The 16479-nt window shown below is 43.8% G+C and overlaps 1 protein-coding gene across 1 annotated transcript in view; it reads right to left on the bottom strand.

Moving 5' to 3' along the window:
* LOC307231077 (BMP/retinoic acid-inducible neural-specific protein 3-like) overlaps positions 1-16479 on the bottom strand; it is a 68593-nt gene that overhangs the window by 18571 nt on the left and 33543 nt on the right. Inside the window, exons 3-4 of the mRNA XM_080001629.1 lie at positions 3486-3676; positions 2286-2470 (exon numbers count right to left, since the gene is read on the bottom strand). Coding sequence (XP_079857755.1) covers positions 2286-2470; positions 3486-3676 — 376 coding nt within the window. The remainder of the gene's footprint in view (positions 1-2285; positions 2471-3485; positions 3677-16479) is intronic.

Here is a 16479-nt window from a genome sequence, read left to right as displayed (position 1 = left end):
AATCCATGTCCCTAATTAGAGCCCATATAGCCCCCGTGAATATTTCACATCAGTCACCTGAAGCTCTCATCGCAAACAACAAACGCGCGGCGGGGAGAGTGGAAGGGCTTTCCCTCCATTCGTCTCAATCACACGCGGCGGTGGGGTTTCAGCGGCGGCACTTTGGCCGGCCGCCGTTTGCCAATTCACTTTAGAGAATATATATGGCTTCATGTCTTGCCGGCGGGGGGGGGGGGGGCCAAATGAGCAGTTTGCTCAGAAAAGAAAAGCTCGTTCTTGGCCGCGGCTGCCGGAGCGCAGAAGGAGCACAAGCACAAAAGCGCAGAATGACCGCAACCGACCCCGATCCGCCCAATTACATCAAGTGTGGCTGCAGCCGCTGCACTGAGGAGCGAGGCTCCACCGGCGACGATCGCCTCACTTTATGTCTTATCTCATTTTATTCCTTCGTTTTTGCGCGACGATCGGAAGATGTGTCTAATTATTCAAATTCGGCTCGCTCGGCTTCGCCTCGCTTAATTTCCCAGTCGGCGAACCCCACCCCCCCCGTCCCCAAACACACATAAAATTGAAAATTGTGACGATTGTGAAACAAACACATTATGCCGGGTTTTTATTCGAGGCATTTGGAGGAAAAAAACTCGCCAAAAACACATCAACAACTAATTCAACTAATTAGTTGTTGTGTTACCCCAAATTCAATCTCCCCATCTCTCCCTTGCCCAAGACTCTTCGACTACTGTCCAATTCCTTTTCCCGGCATCAAAATCTGTTTCTGAGATGATACCCGCGGCCGTCCTTTCAGCTGGGCTCTCGGAGCTTGGAGATGAGATGTGAGACACTCTGTACCATTATGGTGTAATTGCGGCATTATGGTGTAACTCCCCGCCGCTTGTCTTGCGGCGGGGAGTGCGCGGCGCCGGGGGCCGCCAACCCCGAGGACCAGATCAGGACGACGGACCCCGATGCGCGTCAGCTGCAATTCGGTTGGAGTTCACGTTGGGCCTTTTTGTTGGCTCTTTGAACGACGACCCCGCCCTGTCAGCGCCTCACTTCCCTGAAGTCTCCCGTCTCCCGTGTCCCTCCCTCCCCCCCTACTGCTCTGGGTTGTTCGGTGATACCGTATTGCTGCGCCGTACTGTTGTATACTGTGCTGTATTATCCCACAAACACTACCTCACTTCATTCACATGCCACTTTAATGCACATATCTGTATACATATAATTGCCTCTTCCATATACATAAGCCTATGCCCTTTATGTATTTTATATATTTTTATTTTATTGTATAAGTATTCGACTTACTGTATTACGTTTTAGGAATCAGTTGGTTGGTCTATTAGAAATAATTTTACCAAGGACATATTGTGTGTTATCACCGTTGCATTACATTTCACTGCATATATGTATGAAAGTATGTATATGTATGTGATCAATAAACCCCTTGAATCTTGACTCTTGAATCCTGAGCCTGTCCCTGTGGACCGAGCCGTCCACAGTAATACAGAGCCGTGGTTCTCTCCTTCCCATTCCGCCTCGAGGGACCCCGAATCGGAGAATATTTTTTTCGTTGTTCAGTCCTGACGTCCGCACCTGCCTGTACCAGAGTAACAGAGATAACGGCGAATCTATGATCAAAGACGCTAATTATCGTCAATGACTCAACGGTGAAGCTTAAAAAATGACGCTGGAACCTGTAACATCTGGAAGGGACCCCTGGAACTATTGGTATAGATAACCGACAAAGGACATGCCAATTTACCAACCAGATCTCACAGAGAAGGCTGTGATAAAAACTGGTTTTGCGACGATTTCTCATTCAACAAAATATGTGGCACACTCACTGTCTGTCTGCGGTGATTAATTAACCTCACGCAGTTGAGACCGGTGGAGACGGAAACTAATTAACCTCCACGACCGGTTTGAACAAAAGCACCCAGCACATTGCTATTGCTATTGGATTCCTAACGTGGAAGTTAAGAGCTGCCCTCCCATACGGATCCAAGTATCATTATTGCTGCCTGTATTATTTTGACGACCGCATCGTTCAATACAGGAATACCATAACATCACCGCACTCTGTGTTTCTAAATGAAGATAACGGCTGTTGTGGTAATCTGCGGGTACTTTCTACGGAGCAACTTCACCGTCTTAATTAAACAAGGGTGAAATGAGCCTTCGCAGTACAGGCTCGATTGCCTACGGTGCCGATCCTCTTTCTTTGGGGACGGCGGTGAACGAACTGGTTCGCCAAAGGGATGAGAGGGTGATCTTTCTTTTGTCACCTTGATGGCGGTGGAGGCGATCTGGATGTGGTGCAGCTTGCGCAGGGTGCTCTCCCGGTCGATGAAGTAGGAGGCGGCCAGCTGGTGCAGGGCCTCCAACGTGACGGACGTCCCGTTCGGTTCGCTCACCTCAGCCGTCTTGCTCAGCCGGCGCTTGTCCACGAAGATCATGAGCGACTCCTCTCCTTTGAGCGCAAACACACACATGAGCTATGTGATACCACTTTTCTTTACAGGTACAATATCAACTATTAATATATATATATATAAAAATGTATGTGTGCGTGTATATAACTGTACATATACATGCATATATACATACACATACGTATATTTTCCATATATATATTTATATTCATTATATATATTACATACAGTATATATGTACAGACATATACACACACACACACACAGTATATACACACTAGGGGTTTCACCAACTAGTCAACTAGACGACTAGTCGACTACTATAACCACTAGTCGGTGCTGTGGTGGCAGCAGTCAACTAGTCTTTGGCCAGATTTACAATAATTATTTGTATTAGTAAAATAATTGATTAAATATGTGTAGGCGCTGGATTGAACACTCTTGGATCGCTTCTGCCTGGAGCGCGGCGCAGGCCGGCGATGTCGGGGTGAGGGCGACGGATTCCCGACGTCGCCGGCCTGCACCTCCTCGCTGCAGCGATTACCAATCGGAGACCGTTCAATCCAGCGCCTACACACGTATCTACATTTATATCTCGATAAAGCTACGGACACACCCCCACCAGCGGAGGAGACCGGCGGTCGTGAGTAAAGATCCCAGACATTGGACAATGGATGTGTGAAAGCGCAGCCTAAGGACTGTCTGAGCAGCGCTACTGTACGGAGCTGAACAGCTGTTCGTAGCGTTTTCATTCCGAGCTTTGCGCAGACAAGGGGCATTTCGAGCGCTGCTTGCGTTATTACTTTTGAGTGTTTGTGATTCACGCCGTTGCAATGGGAGATGACAGCCAGCGCCCGCACGGCACGCGGACGCAAGGGAGTGACATCTCCGCTGATCGGATCGTCATGAGGCAAAAGTCGACTCGTCCACTACTGTTAAGAAAAAACTTTGCAGCTCGTAAAAATCAGTAGTCGTGTAATCCCCTTGCGCACACACACACACACACACACACACACACACACACACACACACACACACACACTATTCTTTTACCTCCCAAAGTGGCGGAGAGCAGGAAGTGGGTCCCGTATTTCCTGATGATGCTGTCGGTGATGGCGGCGAGGCTGGGCCGCCTGCCCAACTGCCTGATGGTCTCCAGGAACTCTGGGTCCAGAGGCAGGGCCAGGCCATTGTTCTGCTGCCTCTCCAGAGCCAGGCTGTTCACCTTCCAGCGGCCAAACTCCCTGCACCCACAGGAACACACACACACACACACACACACACGCACACACACGCACACACACACACACACATTCGCAATTTTAGCAGAAGGGCACAAACACACAGATATTTTATGCACTCAAAGCCCGAGTCAGCTTTTTATTGTGTGGTTTTGATTTGTTTTCTGTGGTTCCACGGCACTACTCCGCTGCAGCACATGAATTCCATCGTCGCCACCGTAACAATCTCTGAAAGAATAACAGACTGTGGCCACAACATTTTCCAACATTTGGAGCGCTTGTTGAAAAACGCCACAGGGGGCGAAAAAACGACGACGAAGAAACCCGTAAAACCACTACTTTGCATCGGCTGACGACAAAGTGTGTTGAAGCGAGTCGCCTTGCTTTGAGCGGATGCTTCTGCTGCTTCTTTGAGTAAACATGACATGGTTGCTGTCTGATCACTTTGCAAGGATTTAATTGTGAGGCATCGGAGAAAACCAATTAAACAAAGGAAAACACCCTGCTATCGACCTCAATTCAAATGTCCAACCCCAACACCACCCAAGACAAGTTATTATTATTATTACTATTGTTATTGTTATTGTTATTATTATTATTATTATTATTATTATCATTATTATTAGGGGTCCAGCCCGTATGGCTATTGTTATTGGTCCAGGAAAATTCTCAGAATATCTGGAACACAACATCCGCACAACCTACGAACACAAGTTTGATCCAAATCGATCCACATACGGAGCACAGACCAAAAAACAAAAAGACCAAATTTGATCTATATCACAGATGCGGTCCATTGCATTTCACGCCGAAATAGGTCCAACCCGGCCAAAAGTATCTGGAACACAATAATGACAGAGTCTATGAACACTATCTAATCTAAGTTGTTGTTCAAACCGGTATTTCACAAGGATCTCGTGGTTTAAATTTGATAGAACCGATATTAGTGAAAAACCGAACAACTTTGATCCCAAGTATTCAGCTGGTCTTGCTTAACTAATTCTTAAACAAAATGAACGAGATGATCATACTGTTTACTATAAATGTACAGATTCCGATTGAGAATGTCCACGGCCACCGTGTCTAGTGTGCGGTATAGACTACACCACCACTCAAACCACTTTGTAGTGTTTCAGCATTACCAACTACCAAAAAAAAATTCAACAATTCAAAAAATTCAACAATTAAATTACGTAAATTTCGACTGTGACATATATGAGACATAATGCCACCTACCGTCACTGAGACTCCAGCCGTGCTTACATACAAGGTAAGTTATAAAAATGAAAATATTTAGTTTAAAGTAAAAAAAAAAAAAAAATGTAATGTACAAACAGTTTCCTACACCCAGACTTAACACACTTTAAGGCACAAAGTGTTTGTAGTATTGAAAAATTCTTCCATAATAATTCCAATGACAAATGAATGTTAAAGTTACATAAATGTTGTCTGCATGACAATATAGACAGGTAATCTATTAAAAAATGGATGTAATCTATTAAACAGAATTTTCCAATTGTAGATTATTAACAGAAAAAATGCAATAAAGTAGTAATTACAACTAACATGTATTTATATATTAAGAAATTAAGAAATCACTGTCAAATAATAATGATGCATGTTTATTAACCATTTCTGGTAGTACATGTACAGAAATCCTGTTATCCAATGGTTGATTCACATCGATTTAGACATTTAGAACTGACCGATCTCATACAACACTTATGTCATTAATTATAATATTATTAATAATAATAATAATAATAATAATAATAATAATAATAATAATAATCAAATCTACTGCTCTACTGCTGCCTACTCGTCCCTGAATCATGCGGGCAGGGCCGGCTGCGCGCCGGGCAAGACAGCGGTGGCTGGCAGGCTCCAAGGGCCAAGTCCCACCCCTGCTCCCCCCACCCCGCACCCACCCACCCACATTCAACCAGCGGGGCTCGATCCTATGAATATGATCCCTGGGCCGAGGGCAGCGTCTCCAAAAAAACTGACCTGAGATGAGATGAAAGAGGAGATTGGCGCCCATTGTTTGGAATCACAGCGTAAAGGTGGCGTTTGTTCGTGGAAAGAAAGAAGAAGAAAGAAAAAGAGACGGAAGAGGTCGAGGCACAGATTCATCTTCCAGGCAACGGCGGCGGGAGAAGTTTTGCGGAGAGCGCTCGTGTCAGCATTGTATTTTATGCCTGGCGGGGAGCAAAGAAAGAGAGCGAGCTGGGATGTAAGCGTCCTGGTGTGCGGCCTTTTATACGACCACCACGGCCGCCATATTTCCCCTTTCACGGTGAAGAAAGCAGCATTCTGAGAAGATATTCTGGACGGATGTTATCTATTTTTAAACTTTTTGTTGTGTCCACAACGAACATCACTGTTCTACATCCCCGGTCAGTGTTAGTTTTTGGGACCGTATTACTGTCTCCTAATGGACGCTGCCTTATTGTGCTTGTGTATGGGGTTGTGTGTGTGCGCATGTGTGTCCATTTATTCCAAAACTAGTGTGTGTGTGTGTGTATATCTGTGCAAACACTCAAAAACACGCAAAATATGTGTTCCGCTTCAATTTGTGCCGGCGTCTGGTTTGGCAATCTTCCTATTTCTCTCTAAAATGGTCTCTATTTGTATCAAACCAGTGCTTGCTGGTGACAGTAACATCAAGTGACAGTTGTGATCAAATCTGTTTATTTTTTTTTAATATGAAGGAAAAGAAGAAAGGAAAATATGTATAATAATTCAATTCAATAAGTTCATTGCTGTAGATTTAAAGAAACAAAAACATTTTTTATTATAATTATAATTATAATTATAATTATAATTATTATTGTTATTATTATTATTATTATTATTATATTGTTGTGAAGCTACTTATACCTTCCCTCAACTTTATTTCTTCTTTATTTGCAAATAACATCAGGTCGGTGCAATTTGAATTAAAGAAAAAATAACCCCAAAAAAATATAAGTGCATCATACAAATCCTAAATAAATTACAAATTAACAAAAAGAACGCAGAATAAATATTTTCCACAGCATCGTTGTTTGTGTACATTTCAGTGTCTTCTTGTAAATTGCTTATTCTGTTTTTAAAAATAGAAATATGATATAGCTGCAGCAATACGTTAAAGTTCAATGGAGGAGTGCGCTTTGGCTCTCTGTTGTCTTATGTGACTGCAGAAGCTCATTGGTTCCACCCTGGTTACAGTGTAATTCTATGATCGGGTGGTGTTTGCGGCTGTGGGTGGGTTTCCTGAGCCGCAACTAACGACGGTTATCATTCTGAAGTATGGCTGCATGAGTATGGCTCAAATGATAATCATAGTTTAGTCAATAATTGTGATCACTATTATTAATCACATTATTAAACCATTTGGGGAACATAATAATTTTATGGAACTTTGTAAATCAACAGAAAACTGTATTCACAATAATCATGAATTTTATAAACCTAGAAATAAAAAACACTCAAATGTGCGAATCTTTGACTGAAAATATAATATACTATACTATATATACTATACTTTTCTTAATGTGAATTTGTCTTTTTGAGGCTATATATTAATTATATCCAAAGAAGAAGTCAGTTACATTACACCTGCAGGTTTTTTACAAGAAAAAAAACCAGCCTACCCCCCCAAGTTAAAATAACTACTGTGCCAACATTATTTAAAATTGTATTTTTATTTAAGACTGATAATTTGTAAAACAGGCAAGTATAGAGCAGTGGTGTAGATGCATAAATTGAGATATGCGTTTACGCTCCGCTGCATGTGCAAGTTTCCCATGTTTCTCCAAATGAAACAAATAAAAACTGTGTTTTTCTATTTTATTTTAGCTGTCCTAACTTTTTCCTCTCTGAAAGAAACAAAAAAAGCCCCATATGCCCCCTGTGGGCTGAGCCTGTGTGTGTGCAGCAGAGCCTGCAGCGGGCAGCACGGATTATTTACATTGCCACACATGGAAATTTTGCGATCAAATAAAAACAAGGGCAAATTGCATTCAGCTGAAAGCAGGCCGGCGAGCAGGCATCAACCTGCCTGCTCGCCGATTGGAGCCCACGATGCCACCTGCCGGAGCCGGCAACGACCCGCAGAGAGCCCGGTGTCGCGGCAATCTCCTCTGGTGTATTTGATGAGTGCAGAAGTCCACTCGTAACGGCCTGGTAGACTGCAGTGCGGTCACGTGATCAATAAATCTCAATTTGCCCACGCGCATAAGGATTTATACGTCTGTGCTTGGCGCCATCTTGGGAGGGGGTGGTGATTTTTGAGCACAAACTGCTTCCACAATGCTGAACCGCCGATCTGGGTGAAACTGGAAAGTTGCCATGTTGGAACTGCCCGGAATACATATACATCAGTTACAGCTGGACAAGCCGTGCTCTTGGCGAAGTCCCGATTGTTGATCACTAGACTGCAATGCTATCATGTGACCTGTGTGCGGCGTTATTTGCCCTGTGGGTTGGACCCCTAATAATAATAACAATAATAATAATAATAATAATAATAATAATAATAATAATAATAAAAATCCTCATCATCATCATCATCATCATCATCATCATTGTCGTCATCATCGTCATCATCAGCATCATTATCATCAATCTGTGACTTAAAGTGCTTTACATTACAGGAAGGCAATTTGGGTCAAAACTTAAAAAGAGAAAATAAATTCCTTCGCTAATTATTTCTATCATTATTACTCCTATATTATTAGTAGTTTACTTTAGGAATCTTTTCAGTTGATTGAATATCATTCCTCTGCAAATGATTTCTCTGGAATTACTGCTCTGGAATTTACTTAATTCTGCGAGCAACTCTCAAATGATCCTATTATCTGGTGTTAATATCTCAGTATTCTCCAAATAGCAACTGCAGTAAAGGCAAGGAAGCATTGAGTCTGCACTGCAATCTGGTTTAATATCCATCGCATCATCAGTAGTGTCAATAGAGTTTCACCGTGGGGCGGCAAAGTTCATGTTTTAGTTCAGAGAGCAAGCAAAGTGGTTTCAAACTATTTAGTGTGTCTGGGATGTCGTTGTATCCTTATTGATCTATAATTATTTGCAACTGCACTCGGCTAGTGAAAGGGAAAATGCAATCAACACCGGCAACGGTGGGGAGCAGGGAGGAGTGGTTTTCGCCAAATTGAAAGACATGAACTTGTATTTTTAAATGTCTGACAAACAGTCTGACAAACTGTCACCTCCTTTAGAAGAAGAAACATGAACAGTTTGGGTATTTTGTTATTAATTAGCGGTCCAGCCCGCTGGGGAAATAAGCCTCCACAAGCCTAATCCCAAATTTGAGCCCTTAAACTATCTGGAATACCAACTGGTGCATAACCGGCGAACACGCTTTACGTCTTGTTTGAACTGCGCTGTCAAAAAGACCTCGTGGTTGAAGTTTCATCCAAATGGTTCCGCATACGTAGCAGATACCGAGGGAAACTTTTAACACGGACGAGCCAGAACATGTGCGGGTACCAGGCCTTTATTGGAAGCAGGCTTATATTTGAGGCAGGCTTTTATATCACTTATTTTATTATAAACCAAACCAAAACTCTTGTCTGATCATTTTCAATCAAACTTCCGTCTGGGTGCCAGGCCCCTCAAAATAAATACATCTAAAATAAAAACACAAGACTCCTTTAACTGTCATTTCTCTGCACTCACATTATTCTTTTTTGTCCGGAGACGCAGGAACGGCCGGTGCACACAGTGGACCGGGCACCGCTCGCCCTCCGTCACGCAATCCGCTGTCCAAGCCGGAACTCAGTGGGGTTTAAAATGTGGTTTTTTTTCATGCACGTAGAAAGTAGTAAAAACAAATAGATCAAAAAAATAAAAACAGGGAAAAATCGACAGGGAACCGGCACGGCGTGCACGGTGCTCCGCTGGAGGAGAAAAAAAAAAACCTCCCCTCCAATCCTCTGAGTTAGGTTTGTGTTTAACGCAATGAGTGCTCCAGAACAGCAACGTGTTGAAAACAGCAGGATTATAGTGTTGAATATATCATCTTAAAGCGGTGGAAATGTGAAATACATGCTTCGCTCACGTGCACATTATGTGTAACAGGCACCGGGAGTTTTATCCGGCCTTGGTTTTTCCTCCTGTCTGTATTTGAGGCAGGCCTCTATTTGTTGGTGTCGACCACGCCCCTGGCATTTACAAGGCATTTAGGAGGCTCGTTTTTATTTGAGTACCGGTTTATAGCTTGGGAAATATGGTAGTTAGGTGTTTATAACAAATTGTTAAATCTGGCCCGCAAATGAATTTCAAAATCACAATGCTCATTTCATACGCGAAATATCTCTTGCTGCCCTCGGAATATAAAACAGAATCAAAGACAGTAGAGCGAAGATGTGTTTTCATGATTAGGTGTCTGTGTTCAACAAACATATTATTAGGCAATTCAGTAATGGGAGGTGTCAAAATGAAAAGAAAAGCATGGCAATTTGTTTTTTCCCCTTAATGTTCAACAAAGTAGAGAAAATCCCCGGAGTGAAATTAGGGGTTAAAGCGGCGATGAACAGTGCAGCCGAGAAAAAGATACAAATTAAAATGAGATAAGAATGAACGGATATGTGTGGAAGCCCATTTCAAGCACTGTGATGAAAAAAAAAAGATCCTGTAAGTCATTATAATGAGAAATGTTCTCCAAATAATGACCTAGTATCTCAAAATAATGGCCTGGTATTAAAATATAACGACCTAATATCTCAAAATAATGAGAGACTATATCAAAATAATTACGCAACTTCATTAGTTACAGAACAATGAAGAGTTTTGTTACAAAATGGGAGAAACGTCACATTTTAATAATGATAATAACAAAATATAATAAACATAAATATTAACAACAATTAAATTCTGGCATCAGATTCTGAAATACAGCCTATCCTTGGCAAAATGCGGGAGGATCTCTTTTTTTGTTCTTGCCAGCGCCGATCTCGTTAGTCGACCCAATCCACGACAAACACTGTCTCTATTAATTCGTACATACAAAGGAAAGCAGAGTATTTTAAATGTTTCTTTTTGTGTTTTTTGTTTCTACATGATGCTTGCAGCTATTGGATGTGCCAATGAGCTAGCTAATGGCTAATATGCTAGCGGAGTTCACACGGTAGCAGCACGATAGCTACCGTCCGCTTCAGGGAATGTTCAACAAGCCAATTATTTGTAAGGTGCACAGCTTATAGCCTTCAAGGTTGATGGATAATCCAAGCAATATTTTGTGTTTGTGAGATATCTGTTTTCATGGTTATTCCCTGGGAGAATGCTCTGTGTTGCACTGGACTCATTTTATGATTTTCTGTATTTAGTTTTATCTGGTTCTCAGTTTGACGTTTGACGGCATGGAGGTGTAAAATAAACGCCTGCGACCACAAGGAGGCTTGTGTTGGTGCTTCACACTCCTGCTTGAGTGGTGATTTAAAACTTAAGAACAATGTTGCCGATTTGTTTTTGTTTTTTTGTTGTTGTTGGTTTGTCACATTTGCAATTTAAACATAGTGCCCTGTTTTGATGCTTGTTGTTTTTGAGAAGGTTTCTCATTCTTTGAGATACTAAGTCATTATTTTTAGATACTAAGTCATTGTTTTGAGGTTTCTCATTATTTTGAGATACCAAGTCATTATTGTGAGAAGGTTTCTCATTAATTTGAGATACTAAGTCATTATTTTCAGAAGGTTTCTCATTATTTTGAGATATTAAGTCATTATTTTGAGATACTACGTCATTATTTCTAAAGGTTTCTCATTATTTTGAGATACTAAGTCATTATTTTGAGATACCAAGTCATTATTTCGGGAAGATTTCTCATTGTTTTGAGATACTACATCATTATTCAAGAAGGTTTCTCATTATTCTGAGATACTAAGTCATTATTTTGAGATACTAAGTCATTATTTTGAGGTTTCTCATTATTTTGAGATACTAAGTCATTATTTTGAGGTTTCTCATTATTTTGAGATACTAAGTCATTATTTTGAGAAGGTTTCTCATTAATTTGAGAAACTAAGTCATTATTTTTAGAAGGTTTCTCATTATTTTCAGATACTAAGTCATTATTTTCAGATACTGAGTCATTATTTTGAGAAGATTTATCATTATTTTGAGATACTACATCATTATTTTGAGAAGGTTTCTCATTATTTTGAGATACTAAGTCATTATTTTGAGATACTAAGTCATTATTTTGAGATACTAAGTCATTATTTCGAGAAGGTTTCTCATTATTTTAAGGTACTATCATTATTTTGAGATACAAAGTCATTATTTTCAGATACTAAGTCATTATTTCGAGAAGGTTTCTCATTATTTTGAGATACTAAGTCATTATTTTGAGATACTAAGTCATTATTCGAGAAGGTTTCTCTTTATTTTGAGATACTAAGAGTGGTGGGCCAAGGCGGGGTGGTCAAGGGAAGGAAGTGCACGCGTGCCTGAGGGACACCGAGTGTGCAAGATGAGCGCTGAGCATAGCGAGCCGGACATGTCACGGCGGCAGAGCGCCTATGCTTCTGGACTCTTTTCCCGGTTGCCAGCGAGCCTTTGATTTCTCTTCTGTTTAACAGCCGCTGTTTTGCCGTGACCTGCCTCCTCTCTCTCATTCACCTGGCCCTGGGCCAGAACACACGTCCACACTTAGTCATTATTTCGAGAAGGTTTCTCATTATTTTGAGATACTAAGTCATTATTTCAAGAAAGTTTCTTATAATAACTTACAGGATCTTTTTTTTTCCATCACATTGGCAGAAGTGGGTTTTCATACATACACATTTGATTACATCTGTCTACACAAGTTCAAAAGTATGTAACTTTTTGAATTGACCTTGAATAGGTATCTGTGGCATATAAACTTGAACTTTGAAGTATTTTCAATGACTGTTTTACACTTTATGTTTCGAGGCGATGGTAGAAATGTAATGTAAAAGTGATCTAGGCCAGGGAAAATGATGGGCTCAAGGCAGAAACACAACTCGACTTCCACCGGAAAGTCAAAGTCAGACTGTTTCCACATAGTTTCCACAAAGTGGCATGGGTGGTCAAAGTAATTACTGGTGGAACTTATAAAGTCACAAAAGGGACTACCGGTGAAACAGCGGGGTTCAAACAGGAGCTGTTGCAGTTTCTGGAGTAACTGTAATGAGGCCAAAAAAATAAAATTGAATGTAATACCGCACAATACCTACCGGCACACCAAGCTAGTGGGCTTCATCACGGCTCTCTCTCTCTCCGGCCTCAAATGTATACGCCAATAGAGCCGCAAGTGATTTAAACCAATACCATCTCAGCACAAACACAACCTCCGACACACACACACACACACACACACACACACACACACACACACACACACACACACACACACACACACACACACACACACACACTGCCGTAACAAAACAGCAAAGCAAGGTTGCTCTTGCTGGGATTTTTACTTTGTTGGAGCCCAGAATATGCTGGTGCCCCCCCCCCCGCGCGCGCCCGTGGGTTCAGGCCTGCCGCCAATCAATTTAGCCACCAATAGCAGCAACCCCTCGAGAACCATACAAAACCGAAAACAGCTCATTAGGGCCTGTTTTATCTCAGCATTTCTTTATAACGAGCGGCCATTAGCGTCTCTCTCGCTCGCTCTATGTCTAGCCATCCGCCGGGGCTGCTGGTGGGATCGGGGAGTAGAGGGAAACGGTGGATGCGGGGGGGGGGAGGGGAGGAAGGGAGGGAGAGAGGGAGGGAGGGAGGGAGGGAGGGAGAAAGAGTTTAGCTGTGATGGACACCGAGCCTTGCCGCTTACCACTGATGGACATATCTGGATGCCGCCGCAGGTAAGCTGTACAACTAGGTTGCACACCTCGTTGAGTATGGACACATACAAACACACAAACACACACACAGACACACAATTACACACACCGTCGAACACACAATCACAACACACACACACACACACACACACGATAGGACAGGTCTATAATGACAACTTTGCCGCAGGTTGAATTCGCATCCACAGCTCTTTTCAACTTGGTGCTGCTGTCTCGGGCGGGAGCGGGGGAGTACACTGGAGACGTGTGGGTGTGTGTGTGGTGGTGATGGTAGCTACCTGTCAGCAGCCCCTCTGAGAGCAGTGAGGGTCCGGAGGAAAGAGGAGGAGCCCCCTCCCTCCCCCAGCCCCCCCGCTACGCAGCCCGTCAATCCAAACCCGCCGGGGGGGGGGGGGGGGGGGCTGCGGGCGCGTCACAACAAATGGAGAGGATCGACCGCAGCGCCGGGAACAATGGTCAGCGGAGCCTGGCCGTCAAATCCTGCAAACCCTACACCCTGTAACCAACCAGGGTGCATTTCAGCAAAAGGGAAAGTCTGTGATACAGTGACACACACACACACACACATATGATTCAATACTTGGCATCAGAGATTGTTTACTACATACAATACACTAAGCCATTACATACTGTATCTGTAATGGCTTAGTGTAATTCAACTAAATGACATGGGATGGCACCTAATCCATGATACGGTTACAGGGAAAACCGTGGAAATTCAATTACGGGGATCGAAATCCCTCGGTCTGCTCAGGTTTACATTCGAGGGTGAGACATCCATAATGAACGATCCTCACCATCCACTACTACACCTCCAAAATAAAAAGTAATAAACATAGCCCGAGGGAGTGCCCATGGTAGGCAGCATTTCATCAGGGAAACAAGGTGTTTGAGTGAAACGTCGCTGCCATAATATTTCAGAGCTGTCGTTTGGTCCGTGTGGGAGACTCCACCCACAGACACTGGCTCAATCGGCGCAGCTCTCCTGGCTTAATGGTGTATTTAATAACAACTCTAACTTAAAAATCAGTTCAAGAGCCATTTTTCAATTACAATAGCGGCAGAGCAGCACCGCCAAGCATTAGACCTCATTCTGATGGCTCACGGCTTCGACTAACACCGGCTGAATTTGAGGCTGAGCCTGGCGCTCCTTCAACCTGGGAACCACCGGCGACAAATGTAGACTCATTTTAACCGTGATCATCCGGTCGGAGCTACTTCTGATCATTCTCACTCTCATTACCGGCGGTTTCGAACCACCTGCGGTGGCCCTCAGACGGCCAAAGTCCGTCGGTATTTGTATTTGTTGCCCCCGCTCCACTGATATCTCATGTGGTCTCATTTCCCACCCCCTTTCCATCAGTATCAAGTCCCACCTCCACCCTATCTCCACCAGGGGGTTTCACCCCCACCCCAACTCCAACAACATACAGTCCCACCTCCACCTCATCTCCACAGATATCAGGTCCCATCCTCACCCTATCCACAGGATTGTCCTGTCCCATCCCGATCTAATCAAACCAATACACCTGTATCAGGACTCACCTCCACACAATCTCCACCTGCATCAGGTTTCACTTCCACCGCATCTCAACCAGTATTAGGGTATGTCCTACCTACATCCCATGTCCATCAGTCCATCTCTACCTATATTCGTCATTACCAGTAGTGTCCCACCTCCTCGCATATCCGAGCATCATCTCCCATCTCCACCCCATCTCCACAGATATCACGTTCCATCTCCATCCCAACTACAGCATTATTCTGTCCCATCTCAATCTCATCTCCACCTGTGTCAGGTTCCATCTCCACCCCATCTCCACCACTATTACGTCCTTAATGTCCAACATCCACCCCATCTTCACAAGTATCAGGAGGCATCCCTAACCCCCAGCTGTGGTGTCTCACCTCCTCCCATCTTTCCCATATCAGGTCCCTTCTCCACCCCATCCCAACTCGTCTCCAGTCCCACCTCCATCTCATCTCCAACAGAGGGTTTATTCTCCACTAGCACGGTGTCCCATCTCCCCCCTTCCCCACCGGGTGCGGAGAAAACTCAAAAAATTGACGCGAGTAAATGTAGAAGGCAGCGAAACAAGACTGACTGTAAATGGAGCGTCGCGCGGAGCTACTTGAAGGTAAAACCCTTTGAGTAAAAACACGGGAAGGGAATTCAACTGAGGCAGCGTTTACCTTTAAGCAACCGCCACTTACTCACTCTCATTACTTTTAAGTCAATGATTGTATTCGGTAACTTCAAATCCATTGCCAAAGGGCGCCGGTCGTGCAGCTGTTTGACGCCGCTCCCGCGAAAAACGCGCCCGACAATAAAGGCGAGCAGCAGAGGGGGATGCTTTTGATGACGAGTGCTGTAGCACGCATCGAGAAGCGAGGAGGGCGGTGGACGCTGGGCAGGGCTCTTGAGCGTCGGCGTCTGATGAGGAGAGACTGGAGGTGAAAACAGATGTCCGGGCGGTGAAACCGTAAACAAAGACCAAACATTGCCGTTCGTCTCCTTCTTCCGCGGCACCGCAACGCGACGGATACCCCGCTTCCCGAAATAACCGCCCCCAAGCGCTCGGGCGGGGGGCGTGAGGCTCGAACTTATTTCCAGGACCCCCCTCGATTCCCAGGACCTCCCCGTAGAGGACCGCGCCGGAGAAAGAAGGGAAAAAAAGAGGCCGGTAAGCCGCGGCCGTTTTTTCCCCCCGAAGTGGAGGATTCCTCTCGGCGCTGCCTCCGTTTAAATTCTCTGGCACTTTAATCTGAGGCGACACTGATCCTCCTCCAAACGCACACGTCCCACCCGGCTCCACCGCGCTCCGCCCCGCTCCACCGCACTCCATCAGCCACAGATAAGTTATTAGGCGGGGAAAAATAAATAAAAATCCGACTTACTTAAACAAAGACCCTTTTGATTCGGACGCTTGAAAGACGGTGCCGACGCGCGTGCCAGATTTAAGTCTTCGGGGG

This window comes from Zeus faber, assembly GCF_960531495.2.
Source record: "Zeus faber genome assembly, chromosome: 1".
NCBI lineage: Eukaryota > Metazoa > Chordata > Actinopteri > Zeiformes > Zeidae > Zeus > Zeus faber.
The sequence above is the reverse complement of the archived record's forward strand: the minus strand, read 5'-3'. Positions and strand labels throughout refer to the sequence as shown.